At 39.8% G+C, this 22,767-nt stretch overlaps 2 protein-coding genes across 11 annotated transcripts in view; one reads left to right on the top strand and one right to left on the bottom strand.

The window, feature by feature from the left end:
- The window catches only part of INVS (inversin), an 85,492-nt gene extending 78,558 nt beyond the window's left edge, over nucleotides 1-6,934 (top strand). For 3 of the 4 annotated variants that reach the window (XM_069004262.1, XM_069004264.1, XM_069004265.1), the window contains 3 exons: nucleotides 2,568-2,800; nucleotides 3,786-3,866; nucleotides 6,044-6,934. In XM_069004262.1, the coding sequence (XP_068860363.1) occupies nucleotides 2,568-2,800; nucleotides 3,786-3,866; nucleotides 6,044-6,159 (430 nt within the window). In that variant the 3' untranslated portion in view covers nucleotides 6,160-6,934. The remainder of the gene's footprint in view (nucleotides 1-2,567; nucleotides 2,801-3,785; nucleotides 3,867-6,043) is intronic. The other variant, XM_069004263.1, reaches the window with a different exon arrangement.
- A 231-nt stretch (nucleotides 6,935-7,165) lies between these two features.
- TEX10 (testis expressed 10) overlaps nucleotides 7,166-22,767 on the bottom strand; it is a 55,708-nt gene continuing 40,106 nt past the window's right edge. For all 7 annotated transcript variants that reach the window (XM_069004268.1, XM_069004266.1, XM_069004273.1 and 4 more), the window contains 4 exons: nucleotides 11,888-11,968; nucleotides 9,253-9,434; nucleotides 8,079-8,289; nucleotides 7,166-7,396 (listed from right to left, as the gene is read on the bottom strand). In XM_069004268.1, coding sequence (XP_068860369.1) covers nucleotides 7,283-7,396; nucleotides 8,079-8,289; nucleotides 9,253-9,434; nucleotides 11,888-11,968 — 588 coding nt within the window. In that variant the 3' untranslated portion in view covers nucleotides 7,166-7,282. The remainder of the gene's footprint in view (nucleotides 7,397-8,078; nucleotides 8,290-9,252; nucleotides 9,435-11,887; nucleotides 11,969-22,767) is intronic.

The raw sequence follows: 22,767 nt of genomic DNA, 5'->3' as shown, positions 1-22,767 counted from the left end.
TGTTTTCTTTTGGTCCAAACTTGCTCTGGTAAATAGTATGTACTTGTAGACAGCAATAAAATTATACACTCTTAATTCTGTGTAATTCTACATTAGAAACATGTGGAAGTATGTGCTTGAGTTCTGGAATTTCTCTAAATTAGAATTAAATGTATTTGTCTCACTCTGCAAATTTTATACTCCTGATTTATTTATTGAAGGCAAACACAACAGCAGAGTGGTACTGGTCTACTTAAGTGTATCAAACTTGCCATTGTCAGGAGAATGTTTCAATTCCCAAATCTGCAAACTTTATAAATGTACTCCTCAAAAGTGTATTCTAAGGTGTGTGGCTTGCCAAAGGTTAATTGCTTATCCTGCTTGTTGAGGCTTACAGATTCTGTGTCTGTGTTCTCTCGTGGGGGGCACCGGGGCCTGTACCATGCTCCAGGGCCCACAGGGAGTTGGCAGAAGCTGGAATAAGTTGGTTGTTGTCGCTGTTGTTCTCCCACTGGAGTCAAGCTGTATTTTCTTAATATATTATTTCTGTGTGCATACTTTGGCCAGCAGTAGTTTTTAAGATTAGAGCCTCTGTAACAATGAGTGAGAACACCACTTGCCAGCTTTGTTGTTCTGCACGTGGATATTCCACTTTTCTTTTAGGTGCAGTAGTTTTGTTGACTAAGCATCAGGTATTTTAAAGCACCATGTCAAATTCATATTGTATCAGACTTGGTCCCATTCCCTTTTTTTCTCACTAGGATCAGAATGATGTGTTACGAGAGAGCTGAATTAAAACAATGAATTAAAACAATCTACAGATAACTGCTTACCTCTCCTGAGTGTCAGAACCTCACAGTTGTTTTCTTGTTGCTAAAAACTACCAGAGTTCTCTACAAACATGAAGTCACAGCTGGGTGCAAAGGTGGAGTGACTGTGAATGGGTCATTTCACGTATCAGCAAAGGCAGCTGGCAGTAATTACTGAATTCCAAGAGAGTAGCTTAGTATTCTTTTCTGCTGGAGTATAAAACAGTTCCCAAAATGTTTTTTCTGCAGTTAAGTATGCACTTAACCCATCCTTAGCTCAAGTTATGTTAACAAGTCACTGTAACTGTGCTCCTGCACTTTCTTTTCCTCTTACCCCCTTGAAAAGTTAAAAGTGACATGTTATTCAAGAAAACTGGATCATATTTTTTCCTCTGTCTCTCAATAATACTCCAGTTCTGAATTCATACTATACTTCACAACTTGAAGGCCCTGGCCAGATGCAGTTGCTGCCTGCATTTGTTATGTACTTTAATGAGCTGCATAATGGTACATGCCTGAATTGTGAAGCTTCATTAAATTAAGATTAAATAGATTTGTCTCACCCAGCAAATTTCACAGAGGTAATTTACTAAGCTTATTGGAAGTTTAAAATTATTCGAGCTGTAACGGAGCATATCATCCCCCTTTGGCATTCTATCGTGCTTTTATGTACTCATTTTTTGTATATGACTGTTGCTTTGTTTGAATTATATAGTTCATTGGCTTAGAACATATATTTAAACAATTTGTATCTGGCTTGCTGTCTTTTGTTTTAATTTAGAACTTGTTGCAGAGGGAGCAACAATAAAAATCGCCTCTTTCTCTCTCCTTCCTCCTTTGCTTTACCGGGGCATCCAGTGGAAGCTTTTCTGAATGCCAGAGGGGATGACGATCAATGTGTTTTGGCCTCTTACCAAACACTTATAATTAATATTTTACAAGTGTTACTCAATGCTCATTTGTGACAGGCTTGTACTGGGAGGATTCAGAGTTAATTGCTAAGCCGGTTAATTGACTTGTGAGTGTGAACCGCCAATATCCGATTGAATACTTACCTCCGATTCAAGTGGAAAAAAAACCCCCAAACAACTCCCTGCTGCTGGTGCCATTTGCCACCGGAGTGTGAGGGACAGATAATCTGCTGCTGCCACTCGCAGAGGGCTGTGACTGTGGGTAAGATCAAAGCAGCTGAGGCAAGGTTGGGTCAAAAGACAGGGAGCCTTTGAAGGCAAGGGAAAAACCCGCAGATTGCTGAAAACAAGGTGAGGGGAGCATCTTCAGAAGGAGGAGTGAGCAGCTCAATTTTCTGCAGAGGAAATGTGCAGTTGAACCCACAGGAGGTAGATTTGGTTTGTCTCTTGCACTGATTGACTGAGGACATGAGCACATGAGAAAGTTTGGTGTTACTAAGCTGTGAATATAGTGAAAATGAGGAAGCAGTATTGATTATACTGTTACCATAAATATTTATAGTTTTGTCTTCTGATGATTTTCTATTTATAAAGCAGCTGATAAGCTGATGTTGAAGCACTGTACCTCTTGACACCTGTAACACCAGATCTTTACTAACTGTGTGAAATAATGGATGCATCCAAAATTGAACCCAGCTCCTAGTTTTTCTTCTGAACAAACATTTCTCATCCAAGTGACTTAGCACATCAGTGGGAGTTCTGTTTTCCCAGTTACTCATGTAATCCACCATGTGAACTGATGCGTGGAAAGCACGGAAGTTAAAACAGGTCACCTAAAACAAGTGCTTTTCTCTTTTCTGCTCTCTAGTTACCAGCTAAGACAGGAGTTGTTTCAGCTCCTTAGTGCTAAGCGGCAGTGCAAGGAAGATGAAGACAAATGGAGACAAGAGGCAGCTGCCTTCTTCATTCAGGTTGCTTGGAAGAAACAGCTGAACCATAGCCCTCTGAAATCAGTTCCTTCATGTAAAAATCTGAAATCCGTAAACAAAACCAGCTCAGCCGTAAAAACCAGCAAGCAGTCCATCCTAAAGCAGATATATGGTAATTTTCTCTTCACTATAATTTATTTTAAATAACCATGCTTTTATTTTTACAACAGAGTGTATTCATCTATGCACTTCTTACCTAATTATTAAGGATTTCAACTGTTTATAAAAATTAGTCTGAATCTCAGGTGTTCTGGGCAACTGTATTTTTGTATCAGGTTAAAAAAGCCAAACAACTCTGATTTAAAATGGCTCCTGCTAAAGCTGTTTGAATCCCCACACAGCATTGTTTCAGCACAGGTCTTGAGCAATCAACTAATTCCTTTGCCAGAGCTGCTCACATATATCAATGTGGAAAGAGAACAGAGCAGTTAAGCTGGGGATAGCTGGCTGTATCCATGCAGAGTGGCTATCTGGATCACAGTTTGGTTTTTTAAAGCCTTGTTTAAAACATTTTTTTTGGTTTTGTACTGTTTTAAAAGTATTTCATTTGAAGAGTATATTCCCTGTTGATAACTCTCCTGTATGAAGATATGTGGTCTTTATGGAAAGAGCAAGATTGTCTTTTATAATTCTGCACTGCTTTTCACTGTGCTTGAATGTGCATGTGTGAAGGAATGCATCTTCAAGAAAAGGTAGAGGAAAAGTATTGCTTCTAGACCCCAGGTTCCTGTACAATGCGGATCACTGATGGAGTAAGGATATGCTAACTATATGTACTTTAACAGGTGGTGAGTCACTTCTATCATGGCTCTGCAGCTTAGAGACCCAAAAAGGGTAAAAAAAATAAAGCTAGTAGATTTATTTTCCTTCTTTTTTTTTTTTTAATAGTAACTGCAAGATGTATTTTAACTGTAGTTAAATTTCAGTTGTGGTTGTCACGATTTTCTGTCATACAGAGTGTCTCATGAGTTTCTCCATAATAAATGAGAGTAATTTTTAGGATAAAATAATGCTGTAGCTCACTGAAATAGTTTGTAGGTATACATCATCACATGTTTATGTGATAAACAGAGAGATGTTCACATTGTTTGTTAAAGGACGTTCTCAGGAAGGCAAAGTGTGTCAGTCAACAAGACCTCCTTCTAAGCTGAAACTTTCTGATGTGCAGCTGGTCTCAGGTAGGACACATCCATTTTAAGAATGCTTAATTTGATGTTTACATACATGAGGTTGGTTTCTTCTTAGATAAGAAAACAATGTTCTCAAGGACTGGGCTCTCTTATCAAAATATGTAACTACTGCCAAACTGTTGTTGATTGCACGCTCCTTCTTTCACTTTTGGGCTTAATTGAGCACTGCACTTCTATCCTTATGTTGAGTCATTTAGATGAAAAACTTCTTTATTAAATGTCATTTTTCACACTTTTTAAAGTGTCTTATGCACTTACTTGGGGTTGGGAGCTGTGGTGATGCTGGTGCTTCACCACGTGAAGGTTTAGTGCCCTGCTGGGCATTTGGCATTCCTGGCTGTGCTACACCTTGGTCAGACAGGCCACAGCTAGATGGGAACACAACACAACACACAACACAAGGAGCTGAGTGCAGGTAGTTTGCAAAGGGACGTAAAATACATTTTCCAAGTAGTTTAACACAGCTCCAAAGTCAGAAGGAAATCTTGAGAGTGGACCTTGTCCTTGAGTTTGTTAGAACTGTAGGTGAGTTTCTGCCTCACAAAGAGACAGAGGCCTTTTTCTTTCACTGTCTGAGAACTGTTTTAAGTAAGAGGCATACCCAGACAGGTGTTTGATTGCCACCTCTTCATGCAGATATGAATCTAAATTTTAAAAGAGCTTTTAGCTCTTTTCGTTTAACTTTACAGGACAACAGATCTCCCTGTCTTCTGAAATAAAAAGGCTTTCTCTTGAGGCTGGAGTGGCCTTTGCTTTCATAACTTGGTGACGAATAGGTTAGTGATAGGAACTCTGCCCAGTTCCTTTAGAACACTACCTACTTTTATTCACCTAATAGGAGCTCAGGGAACTTTAGCCCTTACTTAAAAGACAATAACATGTTTTTCATCTGCCTGCCTTTGTGCATGACAACATTACGTTTGTTGGAAAAGTTCAGAGCTGTCAGTGGCTAATGCCAGATACTCCGTTTCTGACGTAGGTGCCTGGAGTAGGTCAGAATGGACTGTTCAGTTTGATTCTTCCCTTGCAGAAGGTACATTTGGGAAGGTGAAGGCTGACTGTCAGCCCGAGTTTTAATGTTCATAGAGCTTATGGAAGACGCGTGCAGTGACAAATCTGTAGCAGGGACTGACACCCAACTCAGGCAAACACTTTGGAAGAGGGGATTGCAGGTGTTCAAAGGAAATGTTCAGTAAGGCAGGCAGAAGGTGACAGGTACAAAAGGCATGGGCTATACAGATGGGGTAGGTACTTTGGAATATTCTGGCAAATAGGCCCTTTAAGATTGTTATCATTAAAATATTTCAAAACCTGAAATTTGTTCCGTTTCCAGGTTTTTTTTAATTGAATAGATTACCTTTGTCAATTCAGCAAGTGGCACTTAAAGAGGTGCTCTGCAGCAGAACCAGCATAGTTCTTTGTTTCACTGTGGCCATTAAAGTGTGTTCAGAGTTGCAAAGGAGCAGGTTGGTTTTGCAACTCTTGGCATTAGAATATGTCCTTAATATGTGCTGAATTCACACCCTCAATGAAACATTTGGATTTGCACTTGGGATGACCCTGGGTAGAATGGGATAAAGCACTGAAATGTTTGCAGCTTATCTTTACAAAACTGGGAAAGGAAAACATGCATGTTATTTGTAGCACATTACAGGAAATAAAAAAACATTGCATGAGCCCAGACATTTCACCCAGACTCAACTGGGAAGGGTCAGCTGACATTCATTCTTGCTTTCTAACAATTCAGAGTACTCACTTTAGCCCTGGACTAGTTTCCCTGACTTTCTAGAAAGGGCCCAGTGCCTACCTCATGTTGCTAAACATTGCTCAACACAATTTCTTTCTACTCTTCAGCAAATTCAGCCAAGAGTGTTGTGTTAGTCTGGAATCCTACATTAATTTATGGGGGTAAATCTTGAGTTAAGCTGCACCATGAGAGGCTGCTGAAGTCCCACACGCACAGCAGCAGCATCAATGTTCCATACAAGCTGTACCCAGTGCCACAGAAACCAAACTACTGAGAGACAATCAGCAGTGAGATGCCAAGAAAAAGGCATATTCTGTGTCCAGGGGATTTGCTGCTTATGAAATCTAGAACATAGTGTAGATGAAGCCTCTTTTCACCCACTAGAGTTACTCATCAAAACTATTTTGTTCTTTTACAGTAAGCAACCTACAGTGTGTTAATTTGTTGGAGAACATGGGAAAATCAAGGCAATACTCATACAACATGAGACCAACCACTGCTGCAAAACCAAAAAATGCAAGACTCAAGCATTAAGCAAGACCATGTTTGGAATTTAAAATCCATTCCAGTACAACTGTTATCTTTCACAATGTATAAGCCATCTATAACGTATTAAACTAGAACATTTTCAGTTTTGTATTATCACAGCATTACAGACCAAGGAGACTTCTAAGGAGCTGGACTCAATTTTGTGTACAAACTGGTTTTAAATGCAATTGTTAATTTCTTTACCAACACAGGATGAAATCTGAATTGCATTTGAAGACAGAAGATGAAGCACTAAGCCTAGTATTGCAATAATGTTGCAGGGGCTATCAAAGTTCTCCATTGCAAAAAGTAGGAATTTTCTCCTCAAAGAAGAGGGAAACTGTACTAAAGATGTTACATTTCTGAGAGACAAATGTTCAATTTTACCTCAAATTCATTAAATTAATTTTGAAATCCAAGCAGGAATGGAAGAATAGCCTTTGTTCTCCACTTCTCTACTAAAGAAACAATTGTTCCTTAGCTAACTATGGATTTGGAAGGAAATGTAGACATGTTGACAAAGAACACTCACTAAAGAAATTGCTTTTTCAACCTATGGAAACTATTAGGGCTGCATTTTCTACCCTTTGAAATTATCACCAATTTTTTTTAAAAACTATTTTTCTATGTGCATGAAATAGAGAAGCAAAAAAAGATGCTATTCTAGGGAAAAAAAAGGTTCTTTTAATAGCTTTGGAGCTGCCACAGTGTACAGTATTTACCTTGCACAAAGTATTTAAAAGTATGAACTCAGCAAAAATAAAAAAAATGTTACTCTAAAGCATATTGTTTTCTATTTTTTTCTACTTGATACTACACAATTCTTTTTAAAATAATGTGATGCTTCAAAATAATAGATGAGCAGAGTCAATTTAAGTCTGTTTCTCTGCAAGCTCTTCAGCATCAAGGACTGGATTTTCTTTAACACCCCTCACTGTAGTCACAACATTTTACTAAAACACCTTCCAGTAACATCTACTTGCTTGAAAAAAAGGCAATAGAAGTATTGCAGTTCTCTGTAAAATTTTTATTGTTTCACTTACAAAAAAATTGACAAGCTTTGTTCCAACATCTTCCATTCAAAACTAAATAGAAGTAAATGCTTTACAATAAATGCAGTTCGACCTCTTCAATATACTGTGTTTATAGGGCCAGGTGTCTGGGGATGAGAGGCAAGGTAGATGTTGAAACAGTAATGGAGGTCTGTGAGCCACTGCTCCTGAACTTCACCACTCTTCAGTGTCTAGGAAGAAGGAGGACAAAAGGTAAAACTCAATTTCCCCAACAGCACTTGCAAAACTTGGCTTTGTTTTTACAGATAATCAGGTGCACTGTTAAAGGTACAAGACAGCCCTGTTCCCCTGCCCACAGTGACATTGTTCCTCTCTTTTACACATTTCCACACGGTGTGTCTGTTAAAGCCCAAATAATAAAGTGTTACAACTGGGTACACTAAGTCATTACATTACCAAGCGTGTGATTTACACCAGATGTGCTTTCCTTACTCTTAATTAGAGTGGCTCACTTACTTTCCAATTCTGCAATTTATAGGCAATTAAAATGCAAATGAGCATGGTTCTACCAGTGCAGGAGAGCTCCCCAACCCAGTCTAAGGAGAACTGCTACCAAGAGACCAGCGCAGCCCACAGCCCAGGAATTCCCTCTTCTCAGGATTTGCAGGTGGCTTACAAAACCCAACAACAAGCACAACCCACCCACAATGGAACACCACAAGCATTGGTTGTGACATTTCCAACACTAAAGGAAAACAGCCCCCTCCTAACCTGCAGGTTAGAGAACCTCACCATAATGTCTTACATCTGCTTTCACCACCACTATTTTAAAATGGCTCTTCTTCAACGTCTGAATTAATTTTTAAAAATAAACATGATATACATGTAGTCTCTGGGAAACAAGTTTCATACCATGATGTCCTTGATGATCTGTTGCACCAGAAACTCATTTGTGATCATATGGTTCCTGAGCTGCCCATGCTGCATTAGTAAGCGAAGCAACTGAGCAACAATGGGCAGCTCTTCCCGACAGATCCTGCTCACTTGCAGGCTTTGCAGCATCAGCCTCAGTAACCGTGGCAGGAGTGCTAATGCAGAAATGCATGATCCCCACAGCATATCCCTGAGAGGAGAAGATAATCAAAACTGAAATGATTGAGGACACACATTTCAAGGGTGCTTCTGTGAACTGGCTGCATGGCTGTACAAGGAAATCTGCTTCTCTGGATTCAATCACACCAGCTGCATTCACCATAATTAGAGGCAAAGCAGAAAATTTGCACCAGAACCTGCCAAAATTGAAAATATTCCAAAATTTTGTACAGCACTGGCAAAAGATAAAGGCCCTGCCCTGGAAGCTACAAATATTGCTTAACCTCTCATGCAGTGCAATTTCTGCTTGATACAGCTGCAAAGAGGTTTTTGGTTCAGTCATTTTTCAGGTACACCTGAATCTTTTTTAAGATTCATAAGAAATTAAATAATGGACTCAGGTCCTTGTGATATGCAAGTCATTAAATACAGTAAGAGGAGGAGGACTTGGGCTTGAAATAAATTTTCAGGAAGCTTTTAACAACTTTTCTGTGTATGGAAAAGAAGTTCGACCTCTTTAAAGACATTTCTGTGTTTCAGGTGAATTTATTTGAATCCGTTATCTGTAGCTTTTTGGTTTTTTAAATCAAATGGATTTGCAGTCTCTGTAATGATGCCTGAGAAATTTTGTTAAAACTGAAACATCAGATCAGTTAAGAGTATGTACTCATAAAGCCAAATCCTTTGCATGGTGCTTTTCAATGTATCTAATGAAGCTAACGTTAAAGATTAAGGTATAAATATCCAAATTTACAAAATCAGGATGGCTTTGACATCCAAGTAGAACAATTTTAAATGAAACCTTCTTCAGTTACTGTTTTAAGTAATTCCTGGTAACTCTGCAGGTGCTTTTCTTAAGACTACATCATGTTTTGAAGTAAGCAGAGAGACAGGAAAATAAACTGTATGTGTGTGCAGGTACCCTGTCATCTCACACCTCTAAATACTTGTGGCTGCAAAGACAGAGACAAGATGGTAAGAAGAGCAGCTTTACCTTTTCTGTAGATGTTCTGCATCTTCTCTGTCTATAGTTAGCAGAAAGTACAGAAGACTGTAACAACAGGAGGCCAAGAACCTGTGCAGGTTTTCACTTATGATGCAGGCTTGATCCAAAAGCTTATTTATGGCACATAGAACAGATCCAGCTGTGCTATCAGGTATTACAACCAATCCAACCTGTATTTAAACAAGACAAAAAAACAACAGCCCAAGTTCATCACTTTATACAGAAGATTTTTTGCTGGGATACAAGCAAACCTAGAGCTTTCCTATGGTGACATTTATTACTTTGCTTCTCATCAAACTCTACAGACCACTGCATTTTTTCAAATCCCTACTTTCCCAATAAACTGCCACCCATACCAACAGAAGGTTAAATTGACATCTTCATTCCATCCCTTCTAAACAAACACTCATCTCAAACATATCTGAAAAACACAGCACTGCTTTGAGCCTTGCTCTGAATGACAGTGCAGGCACAATCAATCTTCTGGGCAGAACAGGTCTTTCCTTTTAAGCATCTATCATGGGACTGGGAAGGCCTTTCCAGTCTTGAAATGGCAGTGAGCAGTCACTGAGGTAGAAGGAAACTCTTGATTTATGCTACAGAAAGGAAAGCCTCTACTGGATTGTCACCAGGGTGAGTCTCCTTTGAAGCCCAACAGGAGCTTTATGAACCGAGGTGAATCAAAGCTAATGAAATATGTGATGAGCCCAAAGTGGGGTGATGCTCTGCTGTTGTTAAAGAGAGAACTTCATCTTGAGTAAGAGTAAGGATTTTATAGGCACGATAAATAATTTAGAAAAAATTCTTTTTTGTGTAGAGGCAGTGAATTAGGAAGCAGTTTAAATTTTGAAGTACTGTGGAATAAGTACCCTAGATTTTTGTCTTGTAAAGCCATAAAAATAGTGTGGCACCATTTACCTTTAAAAAACTATTTAAGGAGTTTGAGAATAGTCTGATTTGCTCACCTGCAAGTACACTGTTTCGAGCTGACAGAGGGAGTTGGTTCACTTAACAAGGTCAGCTGTTTCTTTTAGAAATGTTTAGAGGTAAGATCAATAAAGTACAAGCTACAGAAATGTGAAATGTATTTCATTCATACCATTACTTGTGAGAGGTAAGACATACAGAACAACTACAGGCTGAAACTTTGAAATCCTTCCAGCCTAAGACACTGAGTGTATTTCAAGGCCATGAGCACAGATCACTGTCCCAGGCTGACCCTGTTCCAGTCAGGTGCACAGGCAGGAGGATGATGATGATGGTCCTGCCTTACAGAAGGTGGGACTGCAGCTGTCACCACGACCCTGCTGAATACTACAGGATACTGAGGCACCAAACAATAAAAACCAATAATGATCTTCCTGATCAACCATAAATAAGAAATAATGGCAACGGTCTAGATGGATATAAAGAACCATCCTGAAGACCTGAGCCAACACTACTGATGGAACGTGCTGGTCAGCAGTCTGGAAGTTAATGTGAACAGAGACATTTCAATTTATACAAATCCAGTAGATGAGGCTGCTCAGATAAGTTCCCATATAGGATGTTGTCTCCATGGTGCCTTTGCTCCCTGTGAAGCAGCCAGTCGGAGACCTTGGGCAGCAGCCTTGCCAACCTTAAAAATCCACTTAACTGTTTGGTCTCAAAGGGACAGGGCACTAGAACATATAAGCCTTTTCAAAAGCTGATTTAAGTCAACACCCACCCCCAAAAATCCAGACTATGGTTATAGGTAAGATACTCCCTCTATGGAAGCTTTGGTCTAGTAACTTCTCAGTATGGCCCCATAGAGGGAATTGCAGACATTTGTTAGATCACAGAACCACCCTGACAGGAGGGCAGAGGCAGACCCTGTGGTCCTCCCTCTCATCAGGCAGCAGCACAGGTAACTGCAAATTCTGTCCCTGACCATTCTGTTACCCAGCTCTGGCTTTGCCATCCCCATCCTCAGCTCAGGCATGTTCAGGATTAGAAGACAGGCTGTAAAAACCAAAGGATGGGTCAGGTTGGGAGGGACCATAGTTGGTCAGCTGGTCCAACCTCCCTGCTCCAGCAGGGTCATCCCAAAGCACGTGGCACAGAATTGTGTCCAGACAGTTCTTGAGTATCTCCAGTGAGGAAGACACCACAACATCTCTGGACAATCTATTCCAGGGCACAGTTACCCACACAATAAAGAAGTTTTTCCTCACATTCAAGTGGAGCTTCCTGAGCATCAGCTTCTGCCCATTGCCTCTTGTCCTACTGCACAGCACCACAAAGAACCTGGCTCCATCTTCTTGGCATAGTTTAGATACTTACATATATTGATGAGGTAAAAAACCTCATCTAAATCTGCTGGTCGCTCTTTTGAAAAGCAAAGCAAACCAAGAAGTGTTTCATTTATGGCCAAACTGCCTTGAAGACAAGCTGAAGTATTCACAAATCTGAGCAAAATTACTCATCAACTTAGCTACCAACAGTTATGTATTTTTTACACTCACCCAAATCTTGCTTAAAGCTTTTGCGAATGCTGAAATTATACATGAAATACATAGGATAAGTGGATTGGAGGATTAACGAGACTGTTAGCAAATTTATCACAAGGAAGTTTTAACACAGAAGATAAAATGGTACCTACCAGATATTTACAGATGCCAGTCTGGAGAATGTCAAAACACTGACTTTGTGAAGGTATAGTGGACAAGCTGTGACAGATCACCTGTTTTAATAAAACAAAGTTATATTTAAGCACTCCAAATGCAACCAGCAATCACTCACTGTCATACTTTGCTGACAAACCTAAATCCAAAGTACCTACAGGAACACATAGCAATTTTGTCTCTAAGTACTGATTCTTTACAGTGTATAAGACTAGCGTTGCCCACATAAATTGCTCAGTGCTTAAAGAGATGATGGTCTACACCATTAGGTTTTTTGGAAAAGGGTCTCTGCATTTTATCTGTGTAATAGAAGGCCAAAAGTTTTCAAGTCTATCAAGCTAGAGTGCCCTACCAAGCCTCCAAATTCCTTTCCTCATAGCCAAAGAGTTTCAGAAAACAACTTCCCAAATAACTGCATCAAGCATGAAACAGAGGGATCAGAGTGAAACAGAAAAATAATATAACAAGAATGTAGAAAAAAATTCATTTCCAACTTATTTTCCTCTACAGTGCCAAAAATGTCATGTTCAAAACCAATACAAAATGTAATGAAATCTTGCTTCATAAACTGCATAAAACTTTCTGGTGCTTACATAATCAGGCACTAGCAAACTACGTTGAAATCTCAAATGTCTCCTGGACAGGGTAAAGAAACCACAGCTCCAGTAGAACTGCTAGTAAGCTGTACTGCAATCCTCAGCAGATGGCTTTCCCTGTTCCTCTCTTCCTTCCCATCTATTCCAATAATTTGCAAACTAGTTGGAGAGCTTGGATGCCCTCTTGCTGTTCACATTCACTGCTTATGCCACCAGAGTGGCAACTAAAGCCTCCAGAGAAGCCAATGTGCACAGCACGAGTGTGTTATCAGACCATGAGGAATTGTGATGTCCTGCTAAGGACAAGAAAGATGGAAGAACCAATATATGAGGAATGGAATCTTCTCTTTGTGCTTAAGGGAATCAGAAAATAGCAAAATCAGATGTTTGCAGGATGAAAGAATTTAAGTCCATGAGTTTTACAAATAACTAAGCAAAACACATTCCTCTAAGATCCCTCATGACTCAAGATCCGAAGAGAACTTTTCACAGGAGGATCTGACCTGAGGCATTGAATTCCATGACAGTGTCTTGGTCTTGAGACTTTAGTTGAATCAGGCAAGTCAAGACACCAAAACAAGAGATAATGACAAAATAGAACATATCAACCATGTTATGTCAAAAATCATAGTCCACAACTATCCACTTGTCCACTAAGTCCACTTGCAGCTGAATGAAAGGGAAAGGTGAGGGAAAGAGCCATTAGCTCCAAGTCCTGTGGCATGAAAACTCAGCCCTAACTAATGTGGGTACCAGTGGTGGTTTAATCAGAAATAGCCAAGCAGCACCATTTGTGGTGATACAGAAGCGCACTCAGCTTTTTCCAAAATTACATGCCACACCTGTTTTTAGCCCTGCTTACACCAGCCAAATTCAGGAGATCCTTAACACATTTGCCTGGTGGAACATAACATTACTGGGCTGTCAGGACATTGCTCATGTTAATCAGTATCACAGGGGTAGTGCAAGTGTTTCGTTTGACTAGTAGGACTGTTTAAAGAAACAATTTCATAGACACTCTTGCACTGAATACCTTTACTATACATTTACTTTATAATGAAACAGTATTATTAAAACTGAGTACACCATCCTAAATATAGTAGGGCTTTTGTACACTGCAATTTGAAAGTGATAAAATATTAGGTACCCTGGAATATTCCCAAGAAACCCACTCAAAACATCTGTGTTACTAGCAGTGTCAAGGAATAAAGTCAAGCTGCAACAGAGGTTATTACCAGGGACTGTCATGTCAAGGACAAACTGTGACACCAATCTGACCTGGCATTTTAATGAGCAGCACTTACACAAAAGGTAAAGCTGCACTGATGAAATCTGTCAGATGACAGCTCCAAGCTGAGAAACCCTGCCAAGGCAGGAGGACTGGACTAACCTATGGAAAAGATCGCACAGGTTTGATGAGTTAAGAGCTACAGAAAAAATTCAGTAAAACAAAAGTTCCATGTGCTTGGAGACTGACAAAAACTTCTGCATGCAGCTACGAGTTTCACCAGTTGGAAATGAGAAGGAAATTCTGTGAGTAACAGCTGACCACAAGGTAGTTGTGATACAACCACAAAACAGGCAAATGTTACTTCAGGATGTAAAGATAATCCCAAGAGAAGCGATCAGACAGAATAAGGATCATCTGTTCAGTACTACTCTTACAGAGTTAGACCATTTCTGACATACTGTGCAAAGTAGGAGCCACTCATTTTCAAGAAAGGCAAATTCAAACAAAACAGACACAGAAGAACTGCACAAAGAAGAGAGGTCCTGTCTTACAGGTGTCAGTGCAAAGAACTTAACCTGCCTGGGCTGGCAAAATGACACCCAGGAAGGGATCTTACTGTCACTTACAAAGTGGTGAAAAACGCTACAGGAAATCAAATGTATCCAAACAACAACTAAATGTAACAATGATCATGGCTGGCTGGGAATGCAGATGAGATGAAAATTGGGAAGGATGATTATGAAAGGGGAAAATGCAGGAGACATTTCTTGCTCATAAGACAGAGCTTAGGCAGTTTACAAAGGGGTTTGCCATATGCTTGTGAGCACATTACACCAGACACAGCCTGCCAGAGAGATCCATTTTGATTCAATACAGACCCACAAACTAAAGACCTTGAAGGCAAATCCACGAGGCCCACCCAGCAAACTACAGTTTCATTATTAATATTTCACCCTTAGGACTATGTCCCTAGAGCAAGCCCATCATCCACTGAGGCTCTCCCTTGTTGGAGCGTTTCATTACAGCTACAATACAGCCACACTCAAGATTCTTCCTGAACTGGCAAGGAAAACATGCATCATGCCACTGTACAGCAGCATAAATTCCTTAGAAGGGTTGTGGTAAAGTGCAAGTTGATTTTTCAACCTTTTAGATCTTTCTCACCCTCAAAACAGCACCACCATTCCCTACATCGGTCCTGTTTTCCTGCAATTAAGTGGGAGAGGCAATTCTTTTCAATCCCATAAATTAAATCCTGCTTGAAATGGCTTTCATACCAAATGCCTGTTATAAAAAGTGAAACTGAAACGTTTTTAGACATGGAAATGAAAGGAAAAGAAAACTTAATTATCACATGAAAATTAGTATTTTCCCTGACAATTTATTTTCCTTAGGCAAGGTTTTGCATGATGTTTAATTTCCATAATAAAATGTCACAGCTGATTCATTACATTACATTTGATTAGCATTTATCACATTTTTGGCACATTCATAGATTGATTTTGGACTAAAGCCAGAGTAGTTTTGTTTCAGAGCAATCCTGAAGTGAATGGACTGAGAACAGGCGTTTTTGATCAGGGAGGGGTGGGTTTTTTCTTTTTGAGGCAAGTATTTTATAACAGGTTTGGCTTAGGCTTAGACATTCTGTTGGGTTTTTTTTTTTTCCTTTTCTTTTTAATCTTGTTTGAATGCTCACTTGAATAAATTAACCTAAAGAAAAGCATTCTCTTAAACACAGAGATTATCTGTTAGCATTATGCAGCAAATGCTACAGGCTCTGTAATCCACTGGCAGGTTTTCAAACCAAACCCTATTGATCAGACAAGTACCCAGCATGCTCACGAGCCACAGAACTGCAACAGCAGGTTCCCTACTGGTGCTTTGGGACGTCACTGCTACAGGGCCTCCTTGCCTGCCACACTGAAGACAAACTCCAACAGCAGCCAACTAAAACAGGGAAGAAAAAAACCTACCACCAACGAACCACCACAAAACAAAAGAAACAAACAAAAACCCCAGACAAACAAACAACTAAAAAGGCTGGAAAGGCCCCCAGGAGCACAGCCTGACCCAGGTTTTTTGGAGATCCTGACACCATGGACTATTTTACTTCAACTGGATGAGTTAAAAGCATTTTTGCCACTGACAGCGACCCTAAGTGACTGACAACGCATTCCCAAGCAGCCTTTTCACAGTTCTAATGTAGAATCAGAGGAATTCATCAGTTTAATGTTGTTCATCTCTAAGATGCTCTTGCCTCCAAAAGACAGAGTTGGGATGAGCCAAGGAAGCCCAGTCTCAATGTGAGCCCTCATGGCAACAGGAACAAGCACACCTGATGAAGCAAGGCTAATGTTTTGTTCATTATTGAACTGTTCCCACTCCCTCAATACTTCCTGTAACACAACAGAATCCTGATGCAAAGTCTCAAGGAAACTACTTATCAGCAACTGTCCAGAGAAAATTTTCTTATCATTTCAAGTTTAATCATGCTGCAAAGTACCATTTTTTCAAAGAAAAATACTCACCTTCCTCTGAAGACACACACAGGCATGACCACAGAGAGGAACCCAAGCAAGCAGGAAAGATAATGGATCAAGTATTTTAGCAAACTACTGTGTGGAGTCAGACCAAAGGCAGTTCAGACTCCCTGAGAAGTGACTTTATTAAAAAAGAAAGTCGGCACACACCAGATACTATAACCTAACGTGAACTTTGCAATATATTTTTCAACTCACATCGACATGCACCTCAAACATGGGTAACTAAAATGTAACAGGCTGTTCTGCAGTGAATTCCCCAGCCCTTGTGAAATGCCTGTTTGGAGCAGGACTGTATCCAGTGTAACGTGTTAGTGTGGAGCGTAGAAAATGAGAAGTTTTCAGGTGATGGGGCAGGCAATGAAGCTTGGCATCTGAAGCTTGGCCAGCTCCCCTGAAGCACCCTCGCTTATCAGACACTGTACTCCCCTGACAGGTGCTGCTTCTCTTTCTGAAATAAATTGATTTGACAGGGCAATATTAACAGTGCCCTGAGTTGTTGAGAAAGCTGCATACAACAAGAGATCTTTGTTCATCTGCCTTGGGTAAGCTCACAGGGGTGGATGTGAAAGGTATTCCTGATTCACTGACTCCAGAAAAAAAAACCTGAACAAACCTCTCCATAAAAACCCCCACATGAAACCCCTACACATTCACAACAAAACCTAAGTTAAAAAAAGAAACCGCCAAAAAGGAGGAGCAGTGTCTGCAGGAGAACATTACAGGGTGAGGAACAGGGAATGAAGAAACTTATTTAAGAATTACAAATGCTTAAGAACATATATGGTGTCCCATATATTGAAAGAGTACATATTTCCATAGACTTAGAAGAATTATGACATTAGAGGAATTCATGCCCTATTGTTGGTCAAAAACAGGGTAACTGCAGCACACAAACTCATCTTGCATCTTTTTACTGTGGTGCTTGCCTGTCTGCAGGTTCCTTGGCTCTGGCACAGGGTCTGATACAAAATTTATATTTGAGAATCAATTAAACTAAGTGAAGTTATCTTTATTTGCCACTGGACACAAATACCTGAATGGCAAGCACCACAGCTAACTTCCTGGGCAACAATTTGATCATGTGTTCAAGTCTGGGTACCAGCAAGATCTGGTGCCAAGAGGCAGAGAACTATGAGCTAGAGACAATCCCTCTCTCAGTGAGGGGCATTTCTGAAAATACTATCAGCAAAACCAGGTCTTAAGCGGGACAGCTAGTGTGCTATCCAGGAGTAGACAAAGCCATACTGGAAGAACATCACAGGTCGGGTTCTCAGAGCCATCTGACTAACAAAATTCAAAGAAAGGACACCACAAAACAGCTTTTGTTTCATCCTTTCGCAGCTGTAATATGCCCTTCTTTCACAGCTCTGCAGCTTCCTCACAGCTATAAAATGTCACCACAGCCAAGTGCTCCTCCTCTGGATGCCTCCTCTTCAGACTACGTGCAGGACAGTCAAGAAACATCTGATGCTGAAGTCTCCAAATTCACCTGCCTGCCTCTTCTTCAAACAAAAGGGCTTGAAAGCACAGAGAACCCTACACCTAGCTCTTGTCCCACAAAGCCTGTCTTTCTGAGCAAATTTAGGTTAGGTATCACAAGCCAGGATTTGAATATAAAGCACAATACACAGTACCTGTGGAGTTGTAAATTCATGCTAGTTATGTGCAGTAATGCTGCAGTGAGCTCCCAGCTCCAAGGTGTTACAGGATATGCTGGAAGTATATGATACAGGTACAATGGAGCAATGGCCTGAAGATCATCTTAGGTTTTCTGGAAGTTTGTGTTTTACTGTTAGTGTTTTACTGGCGGGGGCTAGTGTGGTGCTTTTTGTTTGCTTTGGGTTTAAGTTTTACATCTTATGAAAGAGACCTTTGAAAAAGAGCTTCATTAATTTTAGGAAGCGTTACTTTTACTTAAATTATTTCCCTTTTGTTTCTCTGGACTTTGCATTACTTTCCAAGAAAATGATTAATTTCACCTCTCAACATTAAGGCTGAGATAGGTTGTAGCTTTACTGAACACTAACAGGCTTATATAGACTTTTTTGTCTTCCTTAAAGATTAAAATTGTACCATATTCCTAGTTTAGAAGGAAGTTTATTTAGAAGGAAGTTTATTTACCCTCAGCTGCCTTTTCTCCCCAATGTAACTCTAACCTGTTAATCTCAATAAAGACAAGTTGAAATCTTTCAGGAACTTCAATTCAAAATCTACACTGTAACAATTTTGGGTTTTTTTTAAAGCATTAATCTCTGCTTAAAGTTAAGATATAGCACTACTACACCACCGTTTACTTCTCAAGACAAACATCCTTGCAGGGCTTTTAATTTACATGCATTGACTTGCTCTCTTTATTGATTTGCTGTAATTTTTCATAGCACATCTGTGCAGATCCAGCCTTCCCAACTGTATTTCACATATAAGACTTAACAGTTTTTGACACAGATTAGTGTATTACACTACATGCATCTCAAGGTTTTTGAATTCAAGTCTGCTTTTAAAAGCAGCTGACCTTCCTTAATGTTTGCTCTTAAACATTTTAAACATTTGGTTGAATATTTTATTTCTTCGAGTCAGCTGTGTGCTCAATACAGCTCTGGAATCTCGACTTCAAGCAAACCCTCAAATTATCATTTGCTTTCGCCCTCTGAAATGTTCAACTGTCACAAACATCAAATATTACAACAGAAATTACCATGTATACACAGTTACCTTGTTAACTCTTCATTTCTGTGGGCACTTTTTCATTCGATCCTGGCACAGCAATTCAATTACAAGGGAGTGAACAATATCACTGACAAACACTATGGGCACAGTTAAAATGAGCCAAGGCTGAAGCTCTTCCCTCAGGCTGCAACCATTTATTCTGGAGTCTCATTTATTTCAGCTACAGGGGGGTGATTTTAAATAATTGGGTTTAACAAGACAGAAGTAAATTTAAGCAGAAGGTCCTCCAGAAAAGGAACCAAATTTCCCACCTTTAACATATCTTTTAGACAAATCATGAAGACTAACCTTTAGAACTATGCAAAATAGCTTTTAGAGACACTTTTCTGAAGCATTCTCCTTAACTGAAAATCACCACCATTTAAAAGCTTCCACAAAAAATTAACATGGTTTCAGACTGCCATGCTTCCAATTACCATGCTCCAGACAAAAAAAAAAAAAAATTACAAATAGTATCCATCTCAAAACAGGTTTTGTTACAAACTACCTCAAAGCATTAGTTCCTATCAGAAGTGCATTTGTTACTGTAATCCACATGCTACCAGTTGCCCTGGCTATAATAACACTCCAGAAGTCCAAACTGCTGTTTGAAATGCCTCAAGTTACTCTTTTCCTTTCCAGAACTTGCCCTTTCTGCAGAGGCACACCATATATCCTCCCACATCTCTGGCATGCATATGTTATACATGAAATTCCCTCTTACAGCTCTTTAACCTTAAATACAGGCATCACCCATTGCACAGCCAGGGACAGGAAGCTGGGACTGCCTTCCCCTGCACTTGAAACAAAGTTGAGCAATGAGCAGTAAGGCCAACAAGCCGTGGCCTCCTACAGATTCACACCTGGGACCTTTCTGCAGTCCCACAACCCTGCTGGCTCCTGCCTCACAAGCCCCTACAGCCCACAGGCTGAGTGACAGCCCCTGCAGACTGGTTGCTGCCAAGCAGGATGCTGGAACAGAGTTATAAACCACCCTGTGCTAATCTAGAGCGTTTTGTCTCTTCCACCTGCTTATTTCCATAAAACTTACGGGGAAGTAGTATTTGCAACTTTATTCGTTTCAGCAGAGCTAAAAACTAACAATGGTTTAGACAAAACTAGAGGTGGAAGAGATGAAAGAAGACGGTGGAAGGACTCATAGGGATCTGATCACTAGTCTCATTTATTGATATGAAACCAGGCCCTCAAATCCTAATTCCATCAGAGTTCCTTATTTATTTTCATCCACATTAAAAACTTTTCCATTGAGAGGAAATCCTGAATTACAACTACACAAAGAGAACTCTTAAACAAACAGCTCTCAGCATAGAGTAGAGGCCTGGTCTGCAGCCAACAAGCACTGTTCTCATTTATCAGGTATTTAAAACTACTGCAAACATTTTGCTTAACATTACAGCATCACCATAAACTTCCTTAACCAGCAAGGGAACAGATGAAAGGTTAGCATTCAGAAGCTCTGCACTCTACCCAGTCCCACCAAGAGCATAACTAAATCAAGCTGGGGTTTATTATTTCCTGTAGCACTTCTCTATCTAAATAAAGCAATTTTCTGCCACAGCTAAAAATATTTTGATTCCAGAATTCTATCACACTTTGAACTATGTCCACTTGGAATAAAACAGCTCCAAACCTACCTCCCTCAAATTCAATGTACACAGAACCCTCACATCACACTGTCATTCAACACACCCTAGGAGAGCCTCATGATTTGCTGGCAGTTTTCTTCTTCCCAGAGCCTGCAACTCTGCAGTTTGCTTTTTTGGTTGGGGTTGTTTGTTGTTGTTGCTGCTTATGCTTTTTTTTTCCTTTTGAGAGCAGATTAGTTTGTCCAGCACCTAGTGAAAACTACTTCATCTACAAAAAGTATTTGTGTGCAGCTCATGGCAAATCTTGAATGGAAAGGTTTTTCCCAAGCCTGTCTTTTTCTTTCTTTTTTTTCTTCTTCTTTACATTCTTGGTTTTAAAAAATTGTCCAGACTCCAAATCCCAAGGTTTTTATGGACTACAGTCCCCAGAATAATTTCTTCACAAACTGAGCATTATATAAAATATTGATCAACATGTCTGAGGTTGGAGAATGGTACTCATACAAGGAAAAGATAAAACCCCCTAAAACTTAAAGAACAGTGTTGCATTAGATATTTAAACACAGAGAAAAAAGTAATCTAAAAGCTGAAGAGCTTCAGCATGGTTTTGTTTATGTATCATTTACCATATCTATGACTGCATCTGAAATCAAAACCAGACAAGTGAAAAACAAATGGAATTCTGCATCTCATAAAAGGAAGTGGTTGCTTCAATACCAATGATCACCTCTCATTGTAACACAAACAGATATGCCACCATTATCACCAGATCAGAGGCAAGAGGAAAGAATGTCTTTATTTTTCTCCAGTATGAAAGCAAGCTACTGTAGAGGTGCCCCTGCTTTTCTGTTCACAAAATTCCATGGGGAAAAAACATAGCAGATCTGGAGGAAACACCCCAAACAGCATTGCAGTACCTGGCAACCCTATAATGGGAGCAGTTTGATTTTTAGAACAATGTAAGTGTAACAAAACTACCAAATAAAAGAAAACAACAAACCTCTACCCATACTGTGGATCTCGTTATGTCTAAAAAGCAAAAATAATGAAAAGATTTGTTGATGATGAAACAAAAAGACTTGGTTTTTTTTCAGAAGGAGTTTTCAAATAATCACTAATTATTTATCTAAATATCTAAAGGTGGAAGGAGCACCCTCAAGTCCCTCTAATTCAATGTTCCTACTCAAGTGGAGTCACCTGGGGCAGGTCACCCCACATTGTGTCCAGTCTGGTTTTGAGTACATCCATAGATGGGAACCAGAATGTCCCCAGGCTACTTATTCCAGTGTTTGACTACCCTCACTGGGAAAAAGTGACAGTTCAGAACTCCCTTTGGTTAAAAGCCTACAAAATCAGGTGGGTCTAGAAGGTTTCGTCCTTCTTCACACAGATTTTTGGTGCACAGAGTTTTTGCTCCTATTCTCTCTTTCACAAAGTAGTCTCCAGAAAAGACTTCAGGATGAAACGTAAGTGCAGAAGTAGTGCAGTGCTCCACATGATGTCCAAATCATCTTTCATTACTAACCAAGGACATCCAGCTCTTTGCTTAGTGACCATCATCTCCTTCTGACAACCTGGGAGAGCACCTTGTATCTTTCCTGAGAAAAGGTACTTCAACAAAAGCGAGTCTCGAGTTTCTGAAAATCCTGACTCTCCTTCATAGCACCACAACAGTGAAGATTGTGGCAGAAGAAACTCAAACTTGCAACCAGGAACCAAAGGCACAAAAAAGACATCAAATTACTTCACTGTTCAATGTGTGAAAATAGTCCTATTTCAGTGCTGACTGTGAAAGATTCATGGAATAGAAGTAATAAGAGGAAGGAGAAGACATTAGAGGTGACATTTTTAGAAACAGGTAAGGGGTACATAAATCCTTCAGATGCCATATGGGATTAGGCTAACTCTAAGAAACAATCACTTTGGTGCATTCACAGAGGAACAGGACATGGAAAGAGAGCATTCAGATCTTTCCATACTGGAGAAAGATATTTTGGTGAGAAAACACTTCATTACTGTCCAGAAGAGACAATGCAAAAACAAATTAGGAGGTTTGCCTGCTCCACAAGCCAAATGACTGAAGGCAGGACACCTAAAAACGTGTGTCAGTCATGGTACCAAACAGCAGCCTTGCTTAAAATACCTTCTAATACATAACAGCACACATTCAATGTG

Source organism: Aphelocoma coerulescens, chromosome 2 (genome assembly GCF_041296385.1).
Source record: "Aphelocoma coerulescens isolate FSJ_1873_10779 chromosome 2, UR_Acoe_1.0, whole genome shotgun sequence".
In the NCBI taxonomy this organism is placed as follows: domain Eukaryota; kingdom Metazoa; phylum Chordata; class Aves; order Passeriformes; family Corvidae; genus Aphelocoma; species Aphelocoma coerulescens.
Note: the sequence above shows the minus strand (reverse complement) of the source record. Positions and strands in the feature narration are given on the sequence as shown.